This window comes from Pezoporus wallicus, unplaced genomic scaffold (assembly GCF_028554395.1).
Source record: "Pezoporus wallicus isolate ANWC-B61680 ecotype Strahan unplaced genomic scaffold, APGP_CSIRO_Pwel_v1 scaffold_13239, whole genome shotgun sequence".
Lineage (NCBI taxonomy): Eukaryota > Metazoa > Chordata > Aves > Psittaciformes > Psittacidae > Pezoporus > Pezoporus wallicus.
The window spans coordinates 355,083-379,926 of record NW_026642052.1 but is presented as its reverse complement, the minus strand read 5'-3'; the positions used below and the strand labels follow the sequence as shown (position 1 = coordinate 379,926).

The window sequence follows — 24,844 nt, the reverse complement described above, 5'->3', positions numbered from 1 at the left end:
ACAGACCACAATTTAAAGCACCTTTCATGGTTTCACTGACACACAGTCACGCTGGTTTATAAGGTGTACAGCATTTTTCCTGGGATGAGGATGCATCCCATCTCCTTCATCAGGCTTACCTTATTGTGTGTAAAGGGAGAAGCTGTATACAAGGTGGGATGGATAAGTGGACGAGGAAGATGAGGAATTGTATGCAATGGTATATGTCCATGGATGTGAGGATAAAGATGAAGTGCAGGATGTGCAGGTTTTTCGGGATTCATAAACTGATGGCCAGCAGGCAAGCGTCCAGTTGCAAGTGCAGAGGCTGTTAGACCTGAGGCTTCTTGTTTGCAAACGTGACATTCACAAGCATTTGGACCTTGGTCAGCCTATAAGAAAAAAGAGAGTATTTTTTTTCAATCTACTCAAAAGACAGTAAAATCAGTGATTTGTTCCATCCTTTTTTCTCAGCAATCACTTTGTATACAGCAATTAATATTTTCAGAGCATCCACAGAATCCTTTCATCGCATAGCAGTGGAAGAACCTTGTAAAAGGACTGGTGGAGGATCTTTATCTTAGTTAAGCAAAGAATGTCCTACAAATTGACAACATTTCATACTTTACAGACATTAAATATCCACTACCAGTGAGAACAAGCAAGACACTGTTACAAATAATCCAGAACAGACAGGAATAGGAACCTTGACAGCATTTGATCATTATTCTGCAATCAATTACCCCATTGTAAACAAAAATAACCAGATGATTATTTTCCACAATTTTCTAAACAAATGGAAAAACAGTATGTGTAGAAACTAGTAACAAAGGTTAATTAGCTGATAAAGCTGGAAGCAGTCCTAAGCTGCCTTAGGCAGAGCATTGCCAGCATGTCAAGGGAGGTAATCTTTCCACTCCGCTCAGCACTAGTGAGACACTTCTGGAATGCTAGCTCCAGTTGTAGGCTTCCCAGTCCAAGAGAGACATGGACCTACTGCAGTAACTCCAGTGAGGGACCACAAAGATGATTTAGGCCTTGGAGCATCTGTCATACAAGGAAAGGCTGAGAGAGCCAGGACTGTTCAGCCTCAAGTCAGAAGATTCAGGGGGATCTTACTAGCGTGCATCAGGTAAAAGGAGAGGAAAGAGGACAGAGCCAGACTCCTCTCAGTGGTATCCCATGAAAGGACCAGAGGAAATGGGTACAGACTGAAATACAGGGAATTTCACTCGAGCTTAAAGTGTTTATTTATGAAAGTGGTTGAACATTGGAATGCGTTACCTGCAGCAGTTCTGGAGCCTCCATCCTTGGTGATACTCAAAACCCAACTCAGAACTGCTGACCAACCTTCTCTAGATGACCTTGCTTTGAGCAGGTGGGCTGAAACAGACCATCTGCAGATGTCCCTTCCAAACTTAACCCTTCTGTGATAGTGTGAAGCTGATATTTCTAATGAAAAATTTCATAATAGCATCAACTGTGAGAAATCCTTGGCCTATTAGAACCTTTTACTGATCTCAAAGTATCATTAACTTCTATCAAAAGACTTCAAGCTTTTGAACAAAAGGAGCCCAGGAAGGAGGGGCTCCATTTCCTTCTCTCAGCTCAGTACTTTTTCCTGCCGCTGTCATCTTACATTTCAGTGGGAGGTAAGTTTACCAGAAGCAATACCGGGAACACTTCCAATTGCTACTTTTCCTAGTACGTTTTTCCAAAAAGCAACATTAGCTAACTTAGCTTTCAGAAAAGGTAGTGATCTTCTTAAATATGCCTTCCTCTCAGACACAACTAACTCTTCATTATCACTTAAAAGCATTCCAGCCTTTGAAACAAGGTATATCTGAGCAACCAAATATTTCATAAACAAGATAACAATGATGAAATTAATCAGTTGTACATAGAGGAAAACATAACTTGCTCATAAAAAACTGTACTATCAAGAAACCAGTAATAGTCTACTAGCAAAGGAAAACAGAAAAGAGATGTCAAACAGTATGGTGAGATTCAAAATCCAATTCTGACAAATCTTTGGGTACTGACCATGAGAAGGAATTCAAAGAGAAATAAAGATATGGACTAAATGAGCAACCTCAAGAGATAACACCAAAAATTTCAAATGCAATGACGTGTACTAGTGAAATCACTTGAATGCAGCCATTACAGGATATTCAGCTCTGATTAGAAAATCAGACTAAAAAAAGAATGTCATTAAGACTTCCTCAGAATAATTATAAGAAAATTCTTTTTCTCAAAGAAAACAGAGGAAGGTTAAATCTGCCTTTCTATCTTGCATCTTAGTTTGCTTCCCTAAGGCAAGTAGACTTGCATAATCCTCATATGATTTTCCACAACAAATGCTCAATCTGTTTACCAGTTTCAAACTAGTTTGACAGAGGTCTCAGCCCATGTAAGTATTATGCCATTGGTCAGCCATCCACAGAAAAAGATCTCAACATACTCACTGAAAGTAGCTTAATACGCTTAACAAATGAGAAAATGCTTCTTAGCGGAAGGCCTTACAAACATCCGAATCACGTGGGAACATGTAATGGGAGTTTCCACCTGACTGTTGTCTAACCTCTCAAAGGTACCTCCTCTGATGTAGATTCTTTTGTCCAGCAAGCAATAAAAGTGACTGGTATGCTCCCTCTCAAAGCAGCAAGCCTGTGTTGTAGCTGCAGGGTAACTCAGATTAAAATGTACTATCAATTCAACACCCACATTTAAAAAATTAATTTACTAGAAGGGTTGCTTTTAGATTACTATACCTGCTGACTGGGATAAGAAGGTGGTGGACTATCCATTTTTGCTTCATCTTTCCTTAATGTCCTTTTTCCTAGAGACATTTCCTCCTTTTGAGTCCCCGGTGGTTCACCACTGCTCTCCCCATCTGCTTCTTCATCATCTGCTTCTGAGGAGCTGCTGCTAGTACTGCTCACCTGCGGAGACTGGACAACATTAACTCATTAACACACAGGTGGAGGACTGGCCTTTCTCCATCAAGCACATCCAACTGCTAGAAGAAGATACAACATCATAAATGCTGTACCTCATCTTTCAGTGCCATGTTTTCACCTCCGCCATTTAGCTCACTGTGGATTCCATTCATGTTGGCTACAACCTCTGCATCATCGTAATTATTCAGTGGGTAGATATCAGCAAATTTTGCTGATAATGGTGCAACATCTTCATCATCGCTACCACTGAGGGGAAAAGAGGCTTAAATAAATCACAGTGCACAGTGACCTCAGTTATTATGAAAACAAGTAGAACACCAAAATGAAATAAAGTTGTAGGAATGTTTTCATTAGGAGTCAAAGGATTGTCTTCCAGCTTGTTTCACTGAACTTAATTTTTCAAGCAAGAAGATAAAGAAACCTGCCATATCATCCAACTGAATATAATAGTTGCATGCCTGAACCTGGACTGAAAATAAGCTTCTCTGCTATTTCTATGAAAAATATTTTTCCAACATTGTTTTCTAACCAAGAATCTATGTAACTAATAAAGGCAGGTTACGTATGATCTTTAATTTTACTAAAAATACCGAAACCAAAACGGAAGCCTTATGCCAATGTCTTCTTTTACAGAAAGTGTCACGTGGAAAAAAAAAATAGTTTTTCCATACATCAAATGTCAAACCAATATCATTAAATAGGGAACACTGAACACATCACAGTAGCTCTTAAATGTCTCGATAGCAATTAGCTCCCGGATGACCCCAAAACTACGTGGTTTTCAGAATCTGCTCTAAAATGCTTAATGGAAATTTTTTCCATACAGACAGCTAGTAAAAGAACATGCATGAACAGGGAGGTGTTGCTAAGATTGGTTACTTCATGTTTCTACAGCAATCCAGAGCTCTTAAACTGTGCACTTTATCGTTTTGCATTCCGTGAGATACAGCACCAAAATTTAATTACATGATGGCACCGACAGGCATATTTCAAATGTGCAATGAGGAAATAAAACACAGTTGATATTATGAGACATAAAATGGCCCTTCCCCAAGGAGCAGTGGTATTTCCCTAAAAATAGGCTTTTTACAGTAAATAACACTTGGATTCAACTGAACTAACATCTGAAGAGACAAACTGAACTATTTTGGACAGCTCAGCACCAAAACTAACAAGAGTTTACAGAAACTGCAAACCATACATTTAAGAATATGTAGCTAAACGTACCACCATGTATTCTGTTTTCAAGTGGTCCCCAAATTGGCTCAGAAACTAAGGCCCTGTTATGGAAGATTAAGCCATTTATGGCAGATGCAATGGTAAAGGAAATGGAACTCAGTGAAGTGATATTCATCAGAAATATCCCACATCTGCACTGTCATTGTTCATCACACCATATTAACACAGAATGCTAATGCCAATTTCCTTAACTGTAGTGACAACAGTGCCTTTAGAATATCACAACAGAGGAGACTGCTGGTTAGCTGTATCCTAACCATGTACAGAAGCCAGCCTACCAAGCACTTTTAACCCATCAGAATTATGAAAGGGGCAGAAGTCTACCATTAGACTAATGCCTCAAATCTGATGGTCATTGTGATACAAACAGAAGAAAGAGGGAGACAAACTTCTGATAGGGACAATAATTTTTGATGCAAGACTTGAGTTAGCACAACTTCACTAATCCTAATAAAAGCTATTTGGAAATAAAATTAATCATATTAAATTACCATCCCTTAAAGAAACATCACCTGTTCCCTTCAACGTCTAAGAAAATGTGACATTTTAAAACAATGCTCTGAAGTAGATCAATATCTGACATCCTTGCAACTGCAAAGCAGGAAAGTACATACGATGCACACTTCAAGCAATACTGCTAAGTCAATGTCTTCAGAAGCTTTTAAGAAGTTTACAGGATTTTTGTTTTTACTTTATGTTTGCACAACATACAGCACTGGAGTTGTGGTCTGCTAATATAGGACCATCATTACACGATTATGAGGCAAAACTAGCATTACATAATGCTTAGTCAGCCAATGCAACTTGTCTGCTTAAATTCATTTCACCACGAAGATTTAAAACAGAAAAACCCACTTACAAAGTTGGTGCAGAACCATTATCTGCAAGGATCAGTCTGGGATGTTGCTGAATTGTAATGGGCGAGCTGGAACCTGATCCTGAACTTGCTGAAGACATACTGGGTGGGCGAATTTCAGAGAGATAGTCCGGAGCAGAATCAATTTGTAGTGGTAACTGGTTAATGTGGATATCATCCGTTATAGGAGAATCCATGATGCCACACGTTAAAATGTGTGAAAGACTGCAGTCATCACAAGTACATCTGTTCAAGAATTAAGATTACAGATTTTTATGACCTTGTTTAAGTATCATTCATTTAAAACAATCACACTCTTTGTTCCAATAATGTATTTCCTTTTTCCCTGCACAAGAAATTAATGATTTATTATGATTTCATATTAAAAACATCAGCTCACCTTCTTCTATAATTACAGTTCGGACAGTCAGGCATGCTCAAACGTGATGACAGCATGTGTCTCATTGTGTCTGTGAAGTTGTTCTCCCCAGCTAGTGCTTTCTTGTTATTAAGCTGAAGTAAATTATAAAGGCAGTGTTTTAGTAGGGCAAGACTCTCCATTAACAATTCCATGTCACATCATGATTAACACATTACATAATCAAAAAGGGTTCTTTGGGCAAAATATTTTAAAAGCAGAATAATTCAGGATAATCTCATGAAGGTGGTGTTTTGATCGTGAGTGAAAAAAGGAAGAAGTTCAAAGCTAGAAACAACAAACATATGGCACTGAAACTCTTCAAAGAAAATATGTTTCTACTACGAACTAGTGAAGTGGCTAAGTCTCTCTCCTTAACTAATTTGTATGTGAATGTTGCATGGTACTTCCACTGATGCACTCTGAACAGTTCTTGTCTTGTTTTATGGCAAGGACAAAAGGACACTGCTAACAAACGGAGAATGCAAATTCACCCTTAGCTTGCAAAAAAGAGTTAGGATTAATTCTGTGGACACAATGGATAGATGCAAAGAACAAAGTAGCTGGCCAAAACAGGACTTGACTGTGTTAGTGAAGAAATACAATCCAAACAATGACCACCTGGCAGAGGCCTAATCCTAAAAGCACCTGATTTCATTAGATACCTACAAACCTTAGGTTAAACAAGGATGTGCCTAAGCTTCCACTTCCATAGATGCACAGACCTGATCCTTACCTAAGAAGCCATGGGCTTACAGTTCACTTAAGGCCAATTAGGATCAAGGAAAAAGAGGATTCTTCTTCAAGTCCTCTGAGCAGCCCTGTATACCAGATATTCTAAAGATGTGGCTAACACAGGCTTATGTTCCTTATTTGAAAAAGTACATACTGATGATTGCTTTGAGACATTGCCAATTTAAGCTTAAGCTTAAGTTTATTAAAATGTACTTTCTCTTTCCCCGGCTCACAACTATCATTTCCTTCTGTGCAGTGGTACAGACATGGAGAGATTCCCCATTCTGACTTGACTCTAGCAGAGTCACACTGTACCTTTACAGAAAGCATGATACATACTTGAATACTTCCAGGCTACAGAAGAGGGTTCTGAGTCTTAAACAGCAGATATAATTTTATAATAAAGGTAGGAACTCCCACCAGTCCCTCTCTGGCTACAGCTTAAAAAAGGCAGATAGCTCTGCTCAGCCTTTTCCCCAGAAAAAAGGATGTAAGAGCCATCCTACAGATAAACATCCTCAGCAGTAACAGGTATAATCACCTGCCCTGCTACTGTGACTCGCACTCTCTAGCTCTATACACATAAGGAAATTTGTCAAACTCTTGGACACAATATTCTCTATCATGTTCATCAAGGCAGCTCCATGCTCTATGTATTGGCTGTTTTGGATCGCACTCTAAGGCATCAAAAATTCCTCCGTTATTGTATAAAGAATTTTAATACCTGGTATTCCATCAGAAGACTACGGTGCTTGCATTTTTTTCATTTACCTAATTAATAATGAGATCTACCTCTTTAAGGAATATAACAAATTGCTTCATAAAGCTCTGTTAATTAGCTGAAGTCCAGTAGGTTACTTCACTAGCAATTGAGATTATATACGATTACATACTCTTCTTGGATCTTGCTTTTATGTATTATAACTGACCAAATTTCATGCCTGGCATAGCTGCAGATCACACAGAACTAGTACAATATACTACACTCACATGTTTGCGTCTCACAAGTACACATGAAGCACTTAGTGTAACTTAATAAGGTATAAAAAAAAAATAAAAATCCTACCTGCTCTTCAATAAAACGCCTCTGTTTAAAAAATTCCCAGTCTTCCTTTAGCATGCGTTGTTTTGTTTTCATTGCCATCTAAAACAGAATTTAAGGAAAACTCATTGATTTGATGACAGAAAACCTACACTGTTGTCTATTAGTTTCATTAAACCCAGCTTGTCTGTATTATTTTAAAAGCAGTTACATACTTAGTCAATACAAAATGTATTTTATTTGCTAATCATTTGAGTCACTTTAAATTTTATATGCTTACACAATTTTTCAGTCAGATTTTCTCAAGTTATTCCTTATGTTAACATTTATTTTCATGAAATATTTTCATAGCATTTTCAGTAAAATGCAACTGGCTTTAGATCCTCAACATCTCAGACCCACTAACATCCATTAACATCTAAAGCTACAAGATTTTCAGCAAGGCTTCAGCACAGACTCAAGTGCAAATTCTGATGCACCATGTGTGGAACTAACCACCCAATCCAAGAGTCAAAAAAATTAGAAGTAGTCACCTAGACTAACACTATTTATACCACTTTTCTCCCTTGATGTATTTCATGCTCATAATTTACCTAAGGATGGAGAATAGCGCCTGTAATTTTTTGTACACAAATTCTACTTTTCTGATTTAGTAAATAAATTGACTTTAACGCAACACAAAAGCTTCCATGAATTTTAATACAGCAAAAAGCAAGAACAAAGCTTCTCCTGTTGTACTTTTCAACAACATTTTAAGAGCACTACTTCATTAGTGAGGAAACCCAACTATCGCTGTTACCTTTTACAGTTCTTTTTTTCATTTACTTTATAAATAAAGAGGTCTACCTCCTTACAAAACAAACTGCTTCATAAAAATGTTAGTGAGCCAAACTCCAGGAGGTTATACGACCAGCAATCTTAATTTTTCCCCTCCTTCAAAAGCATGCCTCCAGAAATTCATTTGATCAAGAGTTTAAAGTTTTACTTTTAACCTAAGTGTATTATTGCTATTATCATTATTTAACTTGGGAAAATGAAATTCAAATGTGGGGATTTGAAACAGTATTAAGTGGTAAAATTTTGCTTAATGAATTCCTGAAACAATCAGCAGCATGTATTTCTAATTAATATTGTGGATTTTCATCTTCCTTGTTCCAGTGAGGTCACATTAACACGAAAGAAAAAAAGAGTTTATCATCTGCATGTGTGTTTTTTTAAAACACAGCATGAATGAAATATTCTTGAACCACTGGTACAATTTCTTAGACACACTAAAAAGTACTGCAGAGCCTGCAGCCAAAAGCATCAGAAATTTCATCCTGGCTGTACTACCAGCTTCTGAAAACCTTTGAGCTACATTTACACACAGCAACACTCACTGGTTTAGGTGCCCTGGCACCTCGCCGAATCCTCACCATCAATGACAGGCACGTACATTTACTATGCATTAGAAGAGAAGACTTTAATGCCAAAGAACGATGCTTAAAACAGCCAGTGCATTAACTGGGAGCTGCCTACTCAAGCCTGCCAAGAAACTGTCAAATTGAACAGCATGATTTAAGTATTGGTACTCCTGAGTATTAATGGACACAGGGGCTGAAGCTAAACTTTTCCTACTTTCAAATTCACATCCTTTTCAATACCCCATGTCTGCAAATATCTTATTACTTCCATAAATAATTGAAAATCACTGTCCCCTCTTTCTGTTCCCCAATGAGTATTTCAGCAGGGCAAAGTAGCTGCAATACGAACCAAATGATTTGTGCCCAAGAATTCTCCTAGGGAGCAGGATAAAAATTCAAATGCCATCAAAAGGAAAAATTTACACTTCAGTCTTGCACATCTGCACTGAATACGCTACCACCGCTGCCCAAAAGAGAAAACAAGTCCATTACCACTTTCTTTCTTCCTCCCTATTTGAGGCTAGAAACTGTTCGAGATACATGAGACAGGACATGGTAAATTGAGACAGGCAGGTGAACAAGATTTTTTTCCATTCTGAAATTGATTCAACCTTTAAACAAAGCCAGCAGTTTGGTCAGAACTGATGTACCACTAGATCACCTGTGAGAACTCTGATGTGCATACAGACATCACAGGATGCTTGATGCTTCCAAACTTTGAAGTCTGTATCAAATGTGAATAGCACATTTGAGCATCTGAAAATTCCACTTGTGAATTAGATCTATTTTCCTAGTCTCTTTCACTAGAAATAATAATTCCACTTGTCACAAACTCTCAGCACTGAAAAAGTGTTTCAATTATTTATACAGTCACCATGAAGAGAAAAAGGAAAAAAACAACCAAACAAAAAACAACTGTGCCTGTACAATTTTTTCTTACTAACCTGACCAGGACTGTAAAAAGAAAATCACACATGAAGAGAAAAGCAAAAAGCTCTCCCTTGGCTCTTGTGGAGCTGGGCAAAGACATTCCTGTATGCCTTTCTTCAGTGGGTGTCATTGTAAAAACGAAAAGGAAACACTTTCACACCAAGTACATATGACTACCTTACATGCTTCAGACATTACTTTTCAAAATGATCGAGATATATTTAGTATCTTCTAAGTTAAATGTAGTTAAAATTTGGTAGTGATCTGGAGGTACATGCTGCACACATTTAAATTCTTCTATATTCCAGATACCCTAAACATTTTCTGTGATGAATACAAGTGCTGACAGGAACAAATCCTTATTCTGCATTTTATCGCAGTGTGTACACTTGATGCTGCAGTGTATTAAGTTACAGCTGTGTCATGCACAGACATGGTTTACACAGTGTTTAAAAAAAAAAAAAAAAGAAAGTACTATTTGCATTGCTTGCAAAAGATACTCACTTTCCCCCCCCCCTCAAGAACAAGTAACATGGCATGTTACACGATTGCAGTGGAGAGTCCATTAAACTGTCTCTGCTGATGCCTTATCCGAAATTTGGAGTATAGTTCTACAGTAGATATATGAGGACCATTCTTAACTTTTAATCTGTGATGATCTGTGTTCTAACCTTTGATAAACTAGCAATAAAACCTCAGTTTTCTTAAGTTAAGAGTCAGCAAGTACTGAACATGCATTCACTATTAAGATCCACAGCAGCCAGGCTTTCTGATTTCTACCTCATTGACAAAAAAAATCACTGCAAATTTGCATAAGATGGTCATACTGAGTGATGTATTTTTGATCAATGGAGTATAACCATGTTATCACCAACACAGGGTTTAAGGCAAAACTGTGAAAATGTTTTTTCTATGTATAAATACCAATAAAATACCAACACCTCCTTTAAAATTTGATGCTTTAAAAGTGTTTCCCCTACAAACCCCCTCACAGGGCTTTTTTCGGTCATTAAAAAAAAAAAAAAAATCATCAAGGAAGAGCTGATTTTGCAGATCGACCAGTCAGAAGCCTGATCTCAATGTGACTACAGAAGTTCTATCTTTTGAAAAATAAGTGTTTATGATGAGAAGTGGACTGGGCTCCCTTTGTTACTGGAAAGACAGTATCAGACAGACACAGTACCCTGACACCATGAGGAAAGTGCCTTCTAGTACCACAAAATGTGAGATGATGAAATTTTACAGAGCTATAATCAAATACTTAGATCCACAAAAGCAGCCAGACTAGGAGAAAACTTTGTAACTGATACCTCACAGATGCACACCCCAAATATAGAACAATCTCTAAAAATAAAATTAGTTATGCCCCGTCTCCACCTTGAAGGTACCGGAATTAATGGCAGAAGCTCACTTAAATCTTCATCACAGGAATAGTTTCTGAAGGACATGTACAATGTACTGTAAGACTTTAAAATGTGTTTGTTATCTATAGGAGTAAAATAGCATTACTAAATCTCAAGTCGGAGTTCCATAAAACTTAAAAATACAAGAAAAGCTTTATAAAATTCTGTATTTTCACTTACTTCAAGGCATATTCTTTCTTCCAGCAAACTAAACAGTATTCAAAAACTTATCTTGAGGTGTTTTAAAGAAAATAAATTTAAGTTCTTTGAATATGAGCAATTTCGGAAGAGTAAACAACCACTTGCAAAATAAACACCTATTTTTCAAAATATTAAGCTCTTGACAATGTAGGAGTTGGCACAATGTGATTATTTTCTAAGACTTAGCACAAACTCAGAAGAATCAGCTACCAGAACATACACTTAATTAAAAAAGGATAACTTCAGAGAGCTCAAATATTCATGTAGAAACTGGAGTTCTGATTTTGACAGCTGTACAAAACATTACCATCATACTACACAACATGCAATAGTTTTTTAAAGCAACCTCTTCCTCTGAATTTCATATAATGCAATTATTATTTTGGAAATTTAGAAGTTTTTGTGGGTGGGGTGGTTTTGTTTCTTTTCCTTTTCCTAATGATATTTACAGAAGAATTTCACATTATTGTGCTACAGTTATTACAGGCTAAAGTAATTAAAATACATTCAAAGACCATCTCTAAACAATGGCACAACAACAGTCTTCAACAATTTTGAGGTTTAATTTCTGTATAATCGCCACTGCTATATTAGTGGTCTTTTCTACTCTGAAAGACTGACATCAATGAGAAAGGTTCCATATTGCTGCTTCAAAGCTCTGGATAAAAATACCTCACCGGAGGCGCAGGCTGCGCCCTGCATAATCATCTCAAGACTGTTTACATGATGCTTACCTGTTCATCAACATAATCATCTATTCTTTTCTGGCATTCAAGCCATGCTTCAGCAACTTGACCCATTTCCTGTTCCAGCTGATGATACCTTTGTAGCAAGGTACTATACATATCTTCACTACAGGAATCGTGCGTTGTTCCAAGCCTGAAGGTTCAAATACCACTTGTTAGAGAAGACACATTTCACTGGAAAAATCACATTTTTTATGTTCTGCCAGCCAAAATAGTGTTGTTAGAGTGCAGTTACTGTCACACCTAGGCCCAGAGCTGCTTGTGTCCCAGAACTGAGTATTTTTAGGTGTTCTTCATAAAATACCCAACAATTGCTTATTCCAATGTTCTGTAACCAACAATAACAAGAAAGTGGGACGTGCAACATTTCCAGAGCCTCTTTCCCACATGCAACCAGATGTCAAACCTACTGAGCCATATTTATTCCAATTTTGTAGCTTGATATATTTATCTTTCCAAATTTTATGAGCTAAATATATGTTGACTATTTACTGAAGAGCTATGTACTAAAATAAAGCCAGAAGCTTGTTAATCAGAACTCACATGATCAGTGTTAAAAAGACTACTAGACAAGTTGGAGTTCCAGCTGGGAAAAGTGCTGTAGAATGAGGAAACAATTTGGCTGCATGCAGTTATCTACTATCACTTGAGCAGCATCACATTCGAAAACGTGGTTACGCCTTTCACTGATGACTGTCTCTGTAAGGAGCCACAGAAACTGGAGACAGATTTACCTCCCTTTCTACTACTACACTGCTGTACATCAAATTCCTTTAAAGAAATAGCCATTAGAAAGCATGAGCACAACAATTAAGTAAATAAGCAAACTTCCAAGATCCTGACTTCAGAAATAAATAGACAAAATTCTATTTGATAATGTGTGTTTAAAGCACATTGAATGGTAATGACCTGTAAATTAACACAAATAAACTGAAATTTTTCAACACCTCTTCAGTAATGAAGAGGAAACTAGTATGTAGTTAATGAGGCACAGAGGCTGTGTGGCGAGTCAAAGCCAGTCCCCAGAAAAATAAACACAAGCATCTCAACACTTAATATTTAAGACCAATTCCAGCATTTCAGGGAGGTCTGTTACAGATTTCCATTGCAACAGGATATTAATTCAATCTAAGAACTACACAGTACTGCCTATCAGCTGGCAAAGAACTAAACCCTTAATTTTAATATGGCAATTAAGTATAATGAAGAGCTGAGCAAACAAGACAGCTCAGTAAGCATTAAATTACAGCTGTTAGCATGACTTCACCAATGAATTCAAGTTTTATTTCGTTGTTTTTGCCAGGAATCTGCAACACAATCACTTTAAAATGGTGCATAGGCAATTTTGCACATTCAAAACTTGGGAACTCTATGCTTACTAGAGTACAAAAAGCAGTTTAAAGGGATATGGTGACTTTAGGGTATACCTCTTCCTCACAATCAGTGCAAACATTGTCAATTCCTGTTACTAGACCACAATTTAGTACTTTTTTTATGCCTGTGTTTCTGGTATTTTGCCATTATGTGAAACTGTGATTCCTACTGCATAGAAGTTAACAATTTGTTCTCGTAACTGCTGCTGAGCAGTACCATTCTTTCAAACCACAAGTTGTGCACAAAATCTTTTTTAAAAGTTAGAAGAAAACCTTCTTTAAAAAAAAAAATTACATTAGCAATGCAAGAGCATTTACATTTTCAATTTTTATTGTGCCTCTTGTGTAAAGGTTAACATGCTACCAGTCAATACACTTTCACCCCTTGATGCAAGTATAAAGCAACAATCTAGGTAATATTTCAGTCCTGTAAACAGAGGTGGAACATATTCCTGGGCTGCTGTAAAAAATAGGTAATAAAAAGCATCACATACATAAAACTTAGTAAGAATTGCTTATTTTATATTAACTGAATCTTTGAAGGCATAACTGTTGACATAGATCCTACTGTATGCCTGCGTATCTTGATCAGGAACACAGAATTTTTTGGCCAACAGCATTTAACTAAACCTTTGCATTTACCCTTAATGCTGTCTCACACCATACAGGGAAAGCAAAGAGGCCAGAAAAGCTCCAGGTATCAGTCAGGTCATTACCAAACCCCGGTAAAGCAGTCCATTGAATGCAGGACGTGTATCAGTGGTTGCATGTAATCAAAACCATCTTAACCAAAGAAAGATATTTAACCTCTAAGAAATCTTTCATACAGCCAGCTTCATAAGGAAGTACCAGTCATTCAGCTATGAAGGACTAGATTTCCTTAAATACTATGATTTGATTATAAAAACACAGCCTTATGAAATGCTGTGCCTGAAACAGAAGCTCTGCTGATTATTTAACTCTTGATAAGCATATGGACACTCTTACAGCTGGTCTGCAGACTGCATAACTGAGTATGCCTCCTAAACAAACCAGAGGTGTTGACTAGGTAGCAGAACAAGATACAAAACATTAAGACTGGCATTTCACCCTGAGTGGATGACCAGTCCTGTGAAATACTGACACAGCTTATCACATATCAACTAGTAACCTTCATTCCCACAAGACTGCTATGTTTAAATCTCCCTAAAAGAACATCTTTTCTAGCCTGACATCTGATAAGCATCCTTGTGACTTGGGACAGCACACCAGCTATATATTTTGAAAAAGCCAAATATAGACAAAAGATTCAGTGATGAGAGAAAGGGTGAACACAAAAAAATCTAAGTGAAGCTGAGATGCCAAAATGCCATTTCACATTTCTTCTTCAGGAAGAGAAAACAATGAGGCCAATGCTCTTTTGAGAAGGAACTCTTGCAATACCTTCTCTACTGATCGAGGGACTAGGCTCATGTGATGCATCTCTGATGGAATTTTCCTCTACCAATTCCCAATGGAAGGCAGATTATCCTCCAGAAAAAAGAAAAAAAAACAACTAAGGAAAGGCTACCTAATTCTCTTACTTCAAGACCCACAGAACTCAGCAGTAAAACAAGACACACTATATGAACTGGAAACCACAGAATGGGAAGCTTGTGCTGAACCTCTTCTTTTGAAAACACTCATGCGAATCTACCTGGGCAAAACCACAGTTTATACAAAACACCCTTAAAACCATCTAGAGTACACAGATGCATTGGAAAAGAAATTCCTGCAAGAAGATTCTGACTTCATCATATTTAACCCTTGCAGGTAGCTGTCACCACAGTGATGCTCTGCAGGGAAACACCTCCTGTTGCTCCAATTTTCATTGCAGTAGCACTTGAGAACAACAAGTAAATGAAAACAGTCCAATACTTCTGTTAAGAAATGACTGTAAGCTTCACTAAGAGGCCTTCATCTGCAGAGCTGATGAACACAAACAGTCCTGATACAGCCAGGACTGCTGGAGTAACAGATGCAGAAAGGCCTTGTCAGAAAGCACGGAGATGACTGGGGAATAAAGTGTCAGGGACAGTGGTACTGGGAATCACTAGGAAAATATGCAATTGAACAACATGCTACTGAACACAGAAACAGAATTATCTGTCCAGAGATAAAGAAAAACAAAACAAAACATAAAAACCCAAGGAGAACGGGCTTTCAGTACAAACCCAGTGTCATGTAAAACAATTAGACAAGATATTCTGAAGGACCTTCAGACTTCTTGCTGAGCACAGCAACAATTAAGCTATCTTGCCTTTTCTTGCTTTCCTTTCTAGTACCTACCAGATACTAGAGCAAAAGGAGAACTCAGAAATTTCTTTATTCACTGTGAACATCTCTTGTGACAGCCTTAATCAAACTGCTCTTGTACCATGGAAAAATACCTGAGACAATACCTTTAAAACACATGTACACCAAGCATGAATATCTTCATCAGGAACTAGATTGAGAAGTCAACGCAAACCTATCCCTGACTGCACTTTAAAAATGTTCAGACATAGGACAAAGAAACGCATTTATAAGAATTAATACATCTTCCCTGGAGAACCCACTTTGCCAGTACGCAAATTACAAGCAAAGCAACCTTGCCAATAAAATACACATTCTAAACACCCAGGAAACAATAAGCCACAAGGCCTACAAGCATATTGCAAGGGACATTGTTTCTTTTGCTTTCTCCAACGAAAAGATTGGTTAAAGCTCCAAATTAAGTTACTTGTGAACTGTGGGAACCATGAAAGCATTGAGGCTTTAATTTGCTTGTGGAGCTACAGAGACAGCAGTAATGCCTGATGACAAGTGAAAAAAGTACTATTCAGTCATACCACCAGCATTTTCATTGGATGCTGTCATTTTACTAGGTAACTGACAAGTAAGTAGATTAGGGTTGTAATTCTTCTGACAAGCAAGTTATGACAGCAGCCTGCTCAATCAACAATACTGTTTTCAAGACAGGTCAACAAGGATTTTTACCTATTAAACTGTAGAAGCAGCAGAGATTACTTTTTTTTAAACACTAAGTTGCAAATAGAGGTTATCACTTCTTCAAATTACAAAAAAAGTTAAACTCTACCTTAGCTGTGACACCAACGTTGGTAAGCTATTCTGTAAGAGTGGCTCAGAAAATACCAGGTTTTCAAACAGATGCTTATTGTGCAATTCCCACGTCACCTGAAATTTCTTCAAATGTTCATTTTCCTATTAAAATAAAAAACAAAAAACCAAACAGGGTTAGGGAAAAAAAATATCTTTTAAAACAAAAAGATCTTGCCTCAGACAATCTGATTTTCAACCTACGGCCTCTATCAGCCAACTCAGATCTTTTGCAGTTTTAATACTCAGTTTTAGTACTCAGAATTTAAGTAATTCTTTAATAATGTGTATAACCATAGCTTTATTCACTGTTTTTCTAAATTGTCATGGATTAGAAAAAATGAAGAATCACACTGTTGTTGAAAGCTGCCATTCACTTCTGCACTGAAAGATGGATTTTACGATCTGAACCAGTTATTCTCAGGTTTGCTTGTAAAAAAATTGTTTGATTATCTTTCAGTTCTTTGAACTTACCTAGGAACAGACATATATAATGGCAAGCTGTAACTTCAAAACTGACGTAAGTCAAGTAAACGGTTCACTCCAAATACAGCTTAAACCCAAGGTTTCCTAACTAGAAAAGAGACCAACAGCTTACTTGTCTAGTAAGCAAAATGTTTTTCTATTTGACGTTATTTAATACATAACTGTATTTAATTTCAAGGCCTAACCTTAAATCTATTATTATCAAAACATACAAATCAAAGACAGGTATGATATATTTTCCAGTTTTCCCACATATAGCTTGCAGCATGCAGGGTTTTTTTATACAAGCCCCTTATGCTCCCAAGCAAAATTAAGTGCAAGCATTCTGACTATCAGATCAGCAAGGCATCCCCATGCACCATAACCTTGAATAGCCAGAAATATCAGAATACTCTGGAACTTTGAAGTTTTGTTAAACATAGTGGGTTAAAAATGAAATACATATTTATACCGGACCTAAACATGAGACTCTCAGTATTACAAAAAAAAAGTCTGGAGATTCATTATTATTTAAGAAGGGTGGGTGTTCCCCCCCCGATTTCACAAAACACTTACACTTTCACTTTGAATACTGTCTTCAAAATATTTAAAATTTCTAAAAACTGTCAATAATTTCTCAAGGGTTAACACTGAGGTAGATTTCCTAAGCAATTTTCATACTATGCTGTGAACACACCAGTCAACACCTGCATGCAAAATCTTGTATGTCGGATTGCGCAGATTATGGTATTTCTCACAAAGAAATACCAGGTAAATTCTCCCTTCTAGTCTGCTGTACTGTGTACTCTAGGGCTCTTCTGTACTGACCATAGTTGTGGGCACAAGGCTTTAGTTCCTGCTCTTGAGCTTTAATAGTTAGCTGGATGCCTTTGAAAGGAAGAACTGTTCATGATTTCACTAACAAGTAAGTTTCTCCTCAAGGTATTATATGCCTTTGTACAGCATGCTACATGCAAAGATTTTACCTTTACAAGAGGGCTGCACCGAGTTTAAAGATCTTGACTGCCTCTTACATGTTTCAACTGGAAAGATTTCTTTTTCCATAGCATACCCAAACATTGAGAAAGAACAACCACACACATAGGAAGGGCTAGTAACTGTACTACCTGTAATGAAGGCTGTGACATACTGCTCTATTTAATAAAAAGAGTTAATAAAGTTTAGAAATGTATGATAAGATACGGTAACCTACATTCTCACATTTCAGTTTCTGAATGTCACAGCTCAATAGGAAGAGGTTTTCAGTACTTACTGGGATGCAGAAGCAAAAGGACAAGAAAAGTCTGGGGTATTTTGTGTTCTCTTACGCTTTATTTTTTTTAAAGAACAGGAATTTTATTTTACTTTGAATTCTGTCATAAAAGGGTAGATTCAGGGAGTTCAAGCACCTTCTGTCTCTGCATGGCCATTATCTCAATCCCTCATGCCTGCTAACTTCACAATAACAAGCAGGGGAAAAATAATAAAAGATTCTTTTCTGATCAGCTATATAATTCTCGTATTAATTGGTTCATTACTGGCAGATCTACTTTGAGAAAGCTAACATTTGTACTGTAATCCATCCGCTTTTCAGCTGAACAATTTCCAAGTTCCAGAACAAATCAACCCAAAGAGCAATCTACTCTCAAGCACCTTGTTTGAGACTCAAGGACTATTAAAAGCAGCCAGTAAACTGGAGATGGCAGTGACCTCACATCTCTATCTAAGTGATAAAGCTGGGGAAGACAGTACAGACAACAGCAAATAGAGAGCACTGACAACAGAAAAAGGCATCAGATATGCTCGTTTCTCCACAGAAACAGCTTCCTGCTTTGCCAGTTCCATTTTACGGACAGTCATACCTCAGTTAATGACACTCCATTTCCCCTCCATTTTATATCCTTCTCACCCTTGGCCATTGTAGACTTGTTACTGCCTGTTCTTTTCCTCTTTATATACCTAGACAGTCACTTTCAGCTAACTGGCAATAAACTCCAAATTTACCAGTTTATCCTCCTTTTAGTTTTCGTTTTGCTTACGCAAACTTTACACAAGAAAAGGAATGAACACGATACGGACATTAACAAAGGATGCACAGGAAAGGATTATTAACAGAACAGGATTAATAACCTTGTCAGCCCTTAAACAAATAGAATTACAGAATTTGTTTACTATATTACTCACTCATGATGACAGTTACTCAAGAAAAAAATTGCTTATTTTCTACCTGACAATATAATCCCAAGTCTAACATCACAACCAGTTGACAAAAAAAAAAAAAAAAACCAAACACCAAAACCAACAAGCATTTAAGAAAAAACAAGAACTTTAGAAATAAGTATCATGGCAGATTAATTCTGAGGCAAGAGATCATCTTTTCACTTAGCCATCTTGCTTGTAAGTGAAAAATAAAATCGAACATTGAAACAAGCTAAGCTAGTGGTGCATGTAAAAAATTGTGTCTTTCAAATGTGGTTGTCAAGAGACCATTAAAGATTAACTGAAAATGTGGGAAACACTTATCTAAGGCATTATCTAAAAATTGTAGACCTGTTCAAAGGTTAGTTTCAGAATAAGAGCCACAAACAGCATTCTCTGACCTTTTTCTTCAGTAAGAAGAGAGAGGATTTCATCAATTCACTGTAAGAGATGCCTGATCTACATTTCTGAAGAATTAAATTTGCATTTTCTGACCCTCCCTATCTCCAAGCATGCACACACAAAACCCCTTATACTTTACAAACCACAGAAGACACCTGAAAGAGTCTAGAACAGCTCTGCTAGCATTACCCCTAGCAAATAGAAGCATACAGGTTATTTTTTCAGTCTTACCAGAGTAACTAGGAAGGCGCTGATTGTACATGCTGCCTGACAGAGTGCACTGTATTCTTCAAGTAGGAGTGAGATGAACTGATGTGCCTGTGGTGGCCCTTGTATTGCTAATGTTGATGCAACTTTAGATCCCAGTGACAAGTGCCTGAGCAGACGAACCTTCATTTCAAGCACATATTCTCTAGCTTGCTGTTCCAACCGCTGGTAAAGCTGATATGGATCTCTTTCACAAAGCCTGTATTTTTAGAATATTTATGACAAAAAACAAATAAAAAATAATGCATGTTATTAACAATTTTCACTTACCTAAAAATATTTACCAGTTACCATGATAGTCATCAAAATGAAATAATGGCTAAGGTTTACATAACTACCTGAAATCTGGGAGAACACAGTCCAGTTTCCTATTTTTACACTGCAGGACTGAGCTCTTGTGTAGCTTTAGGACTAAGAGGCTTGCACACCTGAGGAACAAATGAATTTAGGACCTCAGTATTTCACTTCAACTTGTGAACTAAAAAAAGCCCTTCACTCAATTTGCATACAGCCTTACAGACACCTAGACTCTTCAGACAAGCTTCTTTGGAACTTCTCTGTGTTCTTGCATGCATGCCTACTGAATGTTCCACCTGGAACAGCAAGATCCAGGCCTGATTAATATCCTGTAGAAGGACAAGCATTCACTTCAAGCCACTGAGGGAGCTTGATCTGATAGGCAGCCAGAGCATGCCTAAATACATACTAGCCAAACTGTACTTGTCGACTGCTCTGGAGGACCCTTCTGTTGTTCAGCTGCACTGAAAGACATTTTGTGTACCAGGCTCATAAGACACTCATAAAACTCATTCTCACCTCCAGTTTCTTACCCTTTCTGTACAAGGACATTTTTTTCACCTTTGTTACAGCTGCTGCTTTAATAAGGCATGGGATTCACAGGGCCACAAAGAACATCCTTCAAAGGAACATAACTTAGGGCACTCTCCTGTGCCTAACTGCAGTCATTACAAATGACTGGTGCCATTTTTTTATATATTTTTTTTTAAGTCCAGGATAGGGACCAGAATTTGGGACTCATTCGTCTCAGGGAAGCACACTAATACTGAAGCTTCAGAACCATACTGCCCTCCATGCACTCTATTCCACCACTCAATACCTTCAAAGACTGTAAGATACAGCTTCAAAGGGGGTGAGGGCTTCCTGCTAAGGACAGCATACAGCTGGCTAGGTCTGATACTCTCCTGGAAGTGAGACAAGGGCTTGAACCACCTAACACAGGAGAAAACTGAACACAATGGCCACTTTCGAGTACTTCAGAGTAAAACTGTACTATTTGAAGTCCTGCACATGAGTTTAAGCACTTGCCTTCTGTTTTTTATAGTGCAGGGAGGTGAGGAAGAACAGGATTACATAAGTACTTAAGAGTTACATGAATAAATGCCTGCTGCTATCTAGTCCTTGCTCTTCCCTTGTCACTCACAAAATAGAATACTATCACATTGCCATAAAGTGTGCCAAGATCCAATAGGGACAACACTTGGCATCACTAATTATTCTCAAATAAGATGACCAGACAGTCCATTTCTTGCCAGCTGTGTCCAACAGAGCTAAGCATGGAATCAGGAATTTCTGCCTTTTAAACATTTACTTGGCCACAGCATGATCTTGGCATGATACCTACATGGTTCACGTGGGGGTTTTTCTTTGGTTGGTTTATTTTTACACTTTGAATAACTACATGGACTAGGTTTCTTTGATTTTATGACATTAGCACCATGGACTGGACACTGGTGTCCGCTCAAACACAGAATCCTCATTTTATTTCATACTCTGCAGACCATAAAGAACTCAAGTGAAAAATAATCACACTGACATTTAAGGTTTCCCTGTCTGAAAGCCTGTTTCTGCCTTTGTTTTCAATAATCTCTTTCAAGGGTGAAAAACAGTTCTAGAGAAATCAAAGCTCCCAAGCACATAAGAAAGGTACACAGTATGTGTTCCAATTTCCAAAATTTTTCATTAAAGAGAAGCTGCATAAAAATCAGCAATCATTTTAGCTGTGATTCAGTTTTAAGTACCTACACACTAAGCATCTTTGATTTCAAAACCTATGTTGCACATTTTGATCACTTAAATAAATAAAGCATGACTAACAGGGAGGCATATTACTCTACTTTTACACAACTCATGCTCAAAACCAAACAGTTTTTATGTAACAGAAGTGCAGTAATATCAATTATCTATTAAGGCTGATTCAGGAGTATAGTCATACAAAGAGCAATGGTAGATGACTATAATCTTTCAAAAGTTTTACCTTACCAGAATTTTGCTTCAACTAGAAACTCCATATGACAACTACAACTTGTCAGACCTCAGTGTGTTACGTACATACAGAACCAAGGAGAGCAGCTATTCCTTGACCACACATTCAGTTAGACAGAAACTGAGTAACCTTCCAGAACACTTTTAGGACAGCCACACAATTCTCAAAAGAAAAAAAACCAACACAACTGCAGATCTCATTAAGCACATCTTCAACTTCACACCTAGAAAAGCTACAATTTCAACTTCTAAAGTGAGAGAGAACATCACAGTATCTTCCTCATCTAGTATTCAAAGCCTCTTCTAGCTGTTTCAATTACACTAGGATACAAACACTATTTTAACTCAGGTTAGTTCAACAAGGTAAGATTTTTCATGTAGGGCAATTCAAACTAAACAGTATCTTACTATAATAATAATCATATCAAGGTCTTTTGAAGAATAAGATTTTGGGACTCTTCCGTAATAATATATTAATACTCCTACTGCAAACAGCATAGGAACTTAATAGCTACACATGCATTCAATCCAGCACTTAGAAATCCTGCATGATACAGAACTGACTGTTCTAATGGTGAGGCAACCATTCCAAGCAACCAGACTTACAGATGGTAAATAACATTGTATTAAAAAGCAATATTCCAAACTACTTAAAAGCTAACTTTAAAAATGCTCTTGGCAATTACTAGATATTTTTCAAAGTGCTATACCTATCCACCAGATCTTTCATTCCTTCTTTATCTGGTACCAAAGATTGGTCTTGGTCATCTGCCAAAGGGGTCCCAGCTTGGCGATATATACATCGAACCATGTATCTTACTTCTGACCAGTAATTTTGGAGCTGCTGAGGTTCACGTTCAGGCTCTGCTGAATTTTCTCTGCAAATAATGACACAAGTAATTACTTAGTATCTGTATACTGCATAGGTTTACTGATTCCTGCTGTTTTGAGGATGCTCTTCAGAAAAAAACAACGTACATCTAAAAATGCCTAAAATAAAGTATAAAACTGGCTAAAAGCTGCCATCTGTAAGTTACTGTTATTGTCAGACAGCCTGTTTAAAGAGTTTAAGCACACACCAACAGATAAGCTACAGCACTGCCAACAGTCTGACTAGAGGCAGCATGATGTTGAGTTTGATCAGTTCTTACCTGCGCTCATTACAGGCCTCACAGTTGCATGCTATGTCTGAAGGAGAGGAATTGCTAAGATCCGCAGCAGGCACTGTCTGTGCACCAACGGTTATTCTTCCCCCTCCTACAGACTCCTGCTGCGATCCACTGTTTCCAAGAGGCATGTGCAAAAGGAAATCTTGGCTCTGAAAGGGGGGGGGAAAAAACCCAGGTAGCCTTCAGTTTGTAAGGTAGAAGCCTGAAATGTTAATTGGTAGGCAAATATTCATGCAGTAGTTCTTAGTGGTGAATATATTTTGGGAGGACACTCAACCAGGCACAAAGAATCTACCTTCAAACAGCTTAATAAATGCAAGAGGTGACCTGAGAAAAACAATGATATAAATATAGTTCCGTTTCTAATAACCAAAGTATGCTGGTTATAATTATTATCTTTAAGTACTCCAGTATAAACAATGAACTAGGCTAAAGGAAGGCTTGCATCATCTATCATTAACCATAAACTAGTAATATTTCTTCAGTTTCTATCTGACAATGTGTTTGACTTTGGTAGTTTAACAATCCCTTCTACCAAAAAGCATGAAATTTTCTTGCTTACAACAGCCAGATATACTACTTCACAGTAATGGATGCTAGAAAGCTGCTGTCATTGGGAATGGATGCTATCTCCTGGGTACAGTGCTGCTCATTACTAGCAGATAATGCAAACCTCTGTCCCAAGGCTGCTGGTATTCTGGTCTCCAGTTTCTCTCCCTCCTTTGTGCTTGCAGCCCTAGTACAGACACGTTTCCCTCCTGCAGCCTCCCCTGGCTGACACCAGCTTTCTGTGGCACTAGGCAGAGACCTCTCCCACATTCGAGAATGACTGAAAGAGGATCCCAGATCCTGAAGCAGGATGAAGACACAGGTCAAAACAAAGCTGTATGCATTTGCTGCCAACAGCAAGATCAGCTACTGGGGAAGGTGCGGAGGAAAACCAAGGCAGGTAATGAGAGCACCAACAACCTGAACATAGTAGCATCTATAGCACACCACTTGCACTCTGCCTTGTAATGACTGATAATAAGAGGGGTTTTTAGCACTGTCCCCTTCCTCCAACCAGCTTCTCTAATTTGACTAGCCACCTAATCATTACCCGCTTTAAATCAAGCTTCCTAACTTGCAAAATCCTTCTGTTTGCTTCTAAAAATTCCTCTTTAAATAAGAAAACAGTTGCCAATTTAAAAAAAAAGTACTGTAAATCTTTATTTTACCTGGAGTATGTGTAACAACCCATTTAAGAAGCTGCCTTCCTTATACTTGTAGAACACTTCTTTACTAGTTCATTCAACAGAGCTTAAATATGTCAAAAATTTTGACTCAGATGAACAATAATGTGCTTCTCTCTTGCTGTGCTTTGAACTCTCTAGGATGTGTTTACCATCAAACTACACATATAACTCCCTTAGATGTAATGTCGTTGTAATGTCTTTTGATTAATTTTACTAACCCTTGTTACTTGCAAGAATATCAGAAAACACTTGCTGTGTAACAAGTGATATACCCTAAATTTTCCTTACAAAAGAGCTGTTAACTGCTTTTAACATAAGTTTAACAACATATGCTATACAAAGACAATCTTGCCTCTCACTGATTTGTTTAAAAAAACCTGTATGTGCATATGGGTGTGTGGCACAGTCTGTTAGCTCTCTAC

The 24,844-nt window shown here is 37.6% G+C and overlaps 1 protein-coding gene across 2 annotated transcripts in view; it reads right to left on the bottom strand.

The window, feature by feature from the left end:
- FAM193A (family with sequence similarity 193 member A) overlaps positions 1-24,844 on the bottom strand; it is an 80,027-nt gene that overhangs the window by 18,845 nt on the left and 36,338 nt on the right. Inside the window, exons 4-14 of one of the 2 annotated variants that reach the window (XM_057426739.1) lie at positions 23,170-23,336; positions 22,729-22,896; positions 19,700-19,934; positions 16,383-16,507; positions 11,901-12,045; positions 7,254-7,331; positions 5,435-5,547; positions 5,038-5,280; positions 3,032-3,185; positions 2,751-2,930; positions 120-371 (exon numbers count right to left, since the gene is read on the bottom strand). In XM_057426739.1, the coding sequence (XP_057282722.1) occupies positions 120-371; positions 2,751-2,930; positions 3,032-3,185; positions 5,038-5,280; positions 5,435-5,547; positions 7,254-7,331; positions 11,901-12,045; positions 16,383-16,507; positions 19,700-19,934; positions 22,729-22,896; positions 23,170-23,336 (1,860 nt within the window). The remainder of the gene's footprint in view (positions 1-119; positions 372-2,750; positions 2,931-3,031; positions 3,186-5,037; positions 5,281-5,434; positions 5,548-7,253; positions 7,332-11,900; positions 12,046-16,382; positions 16,508-19,699; positions 19,935-22,728; positions 22,897-23,169; positions 23,337-24,844) is intronic. The other variant, XM_057426741.1, reaches the window with a different exon arrangement.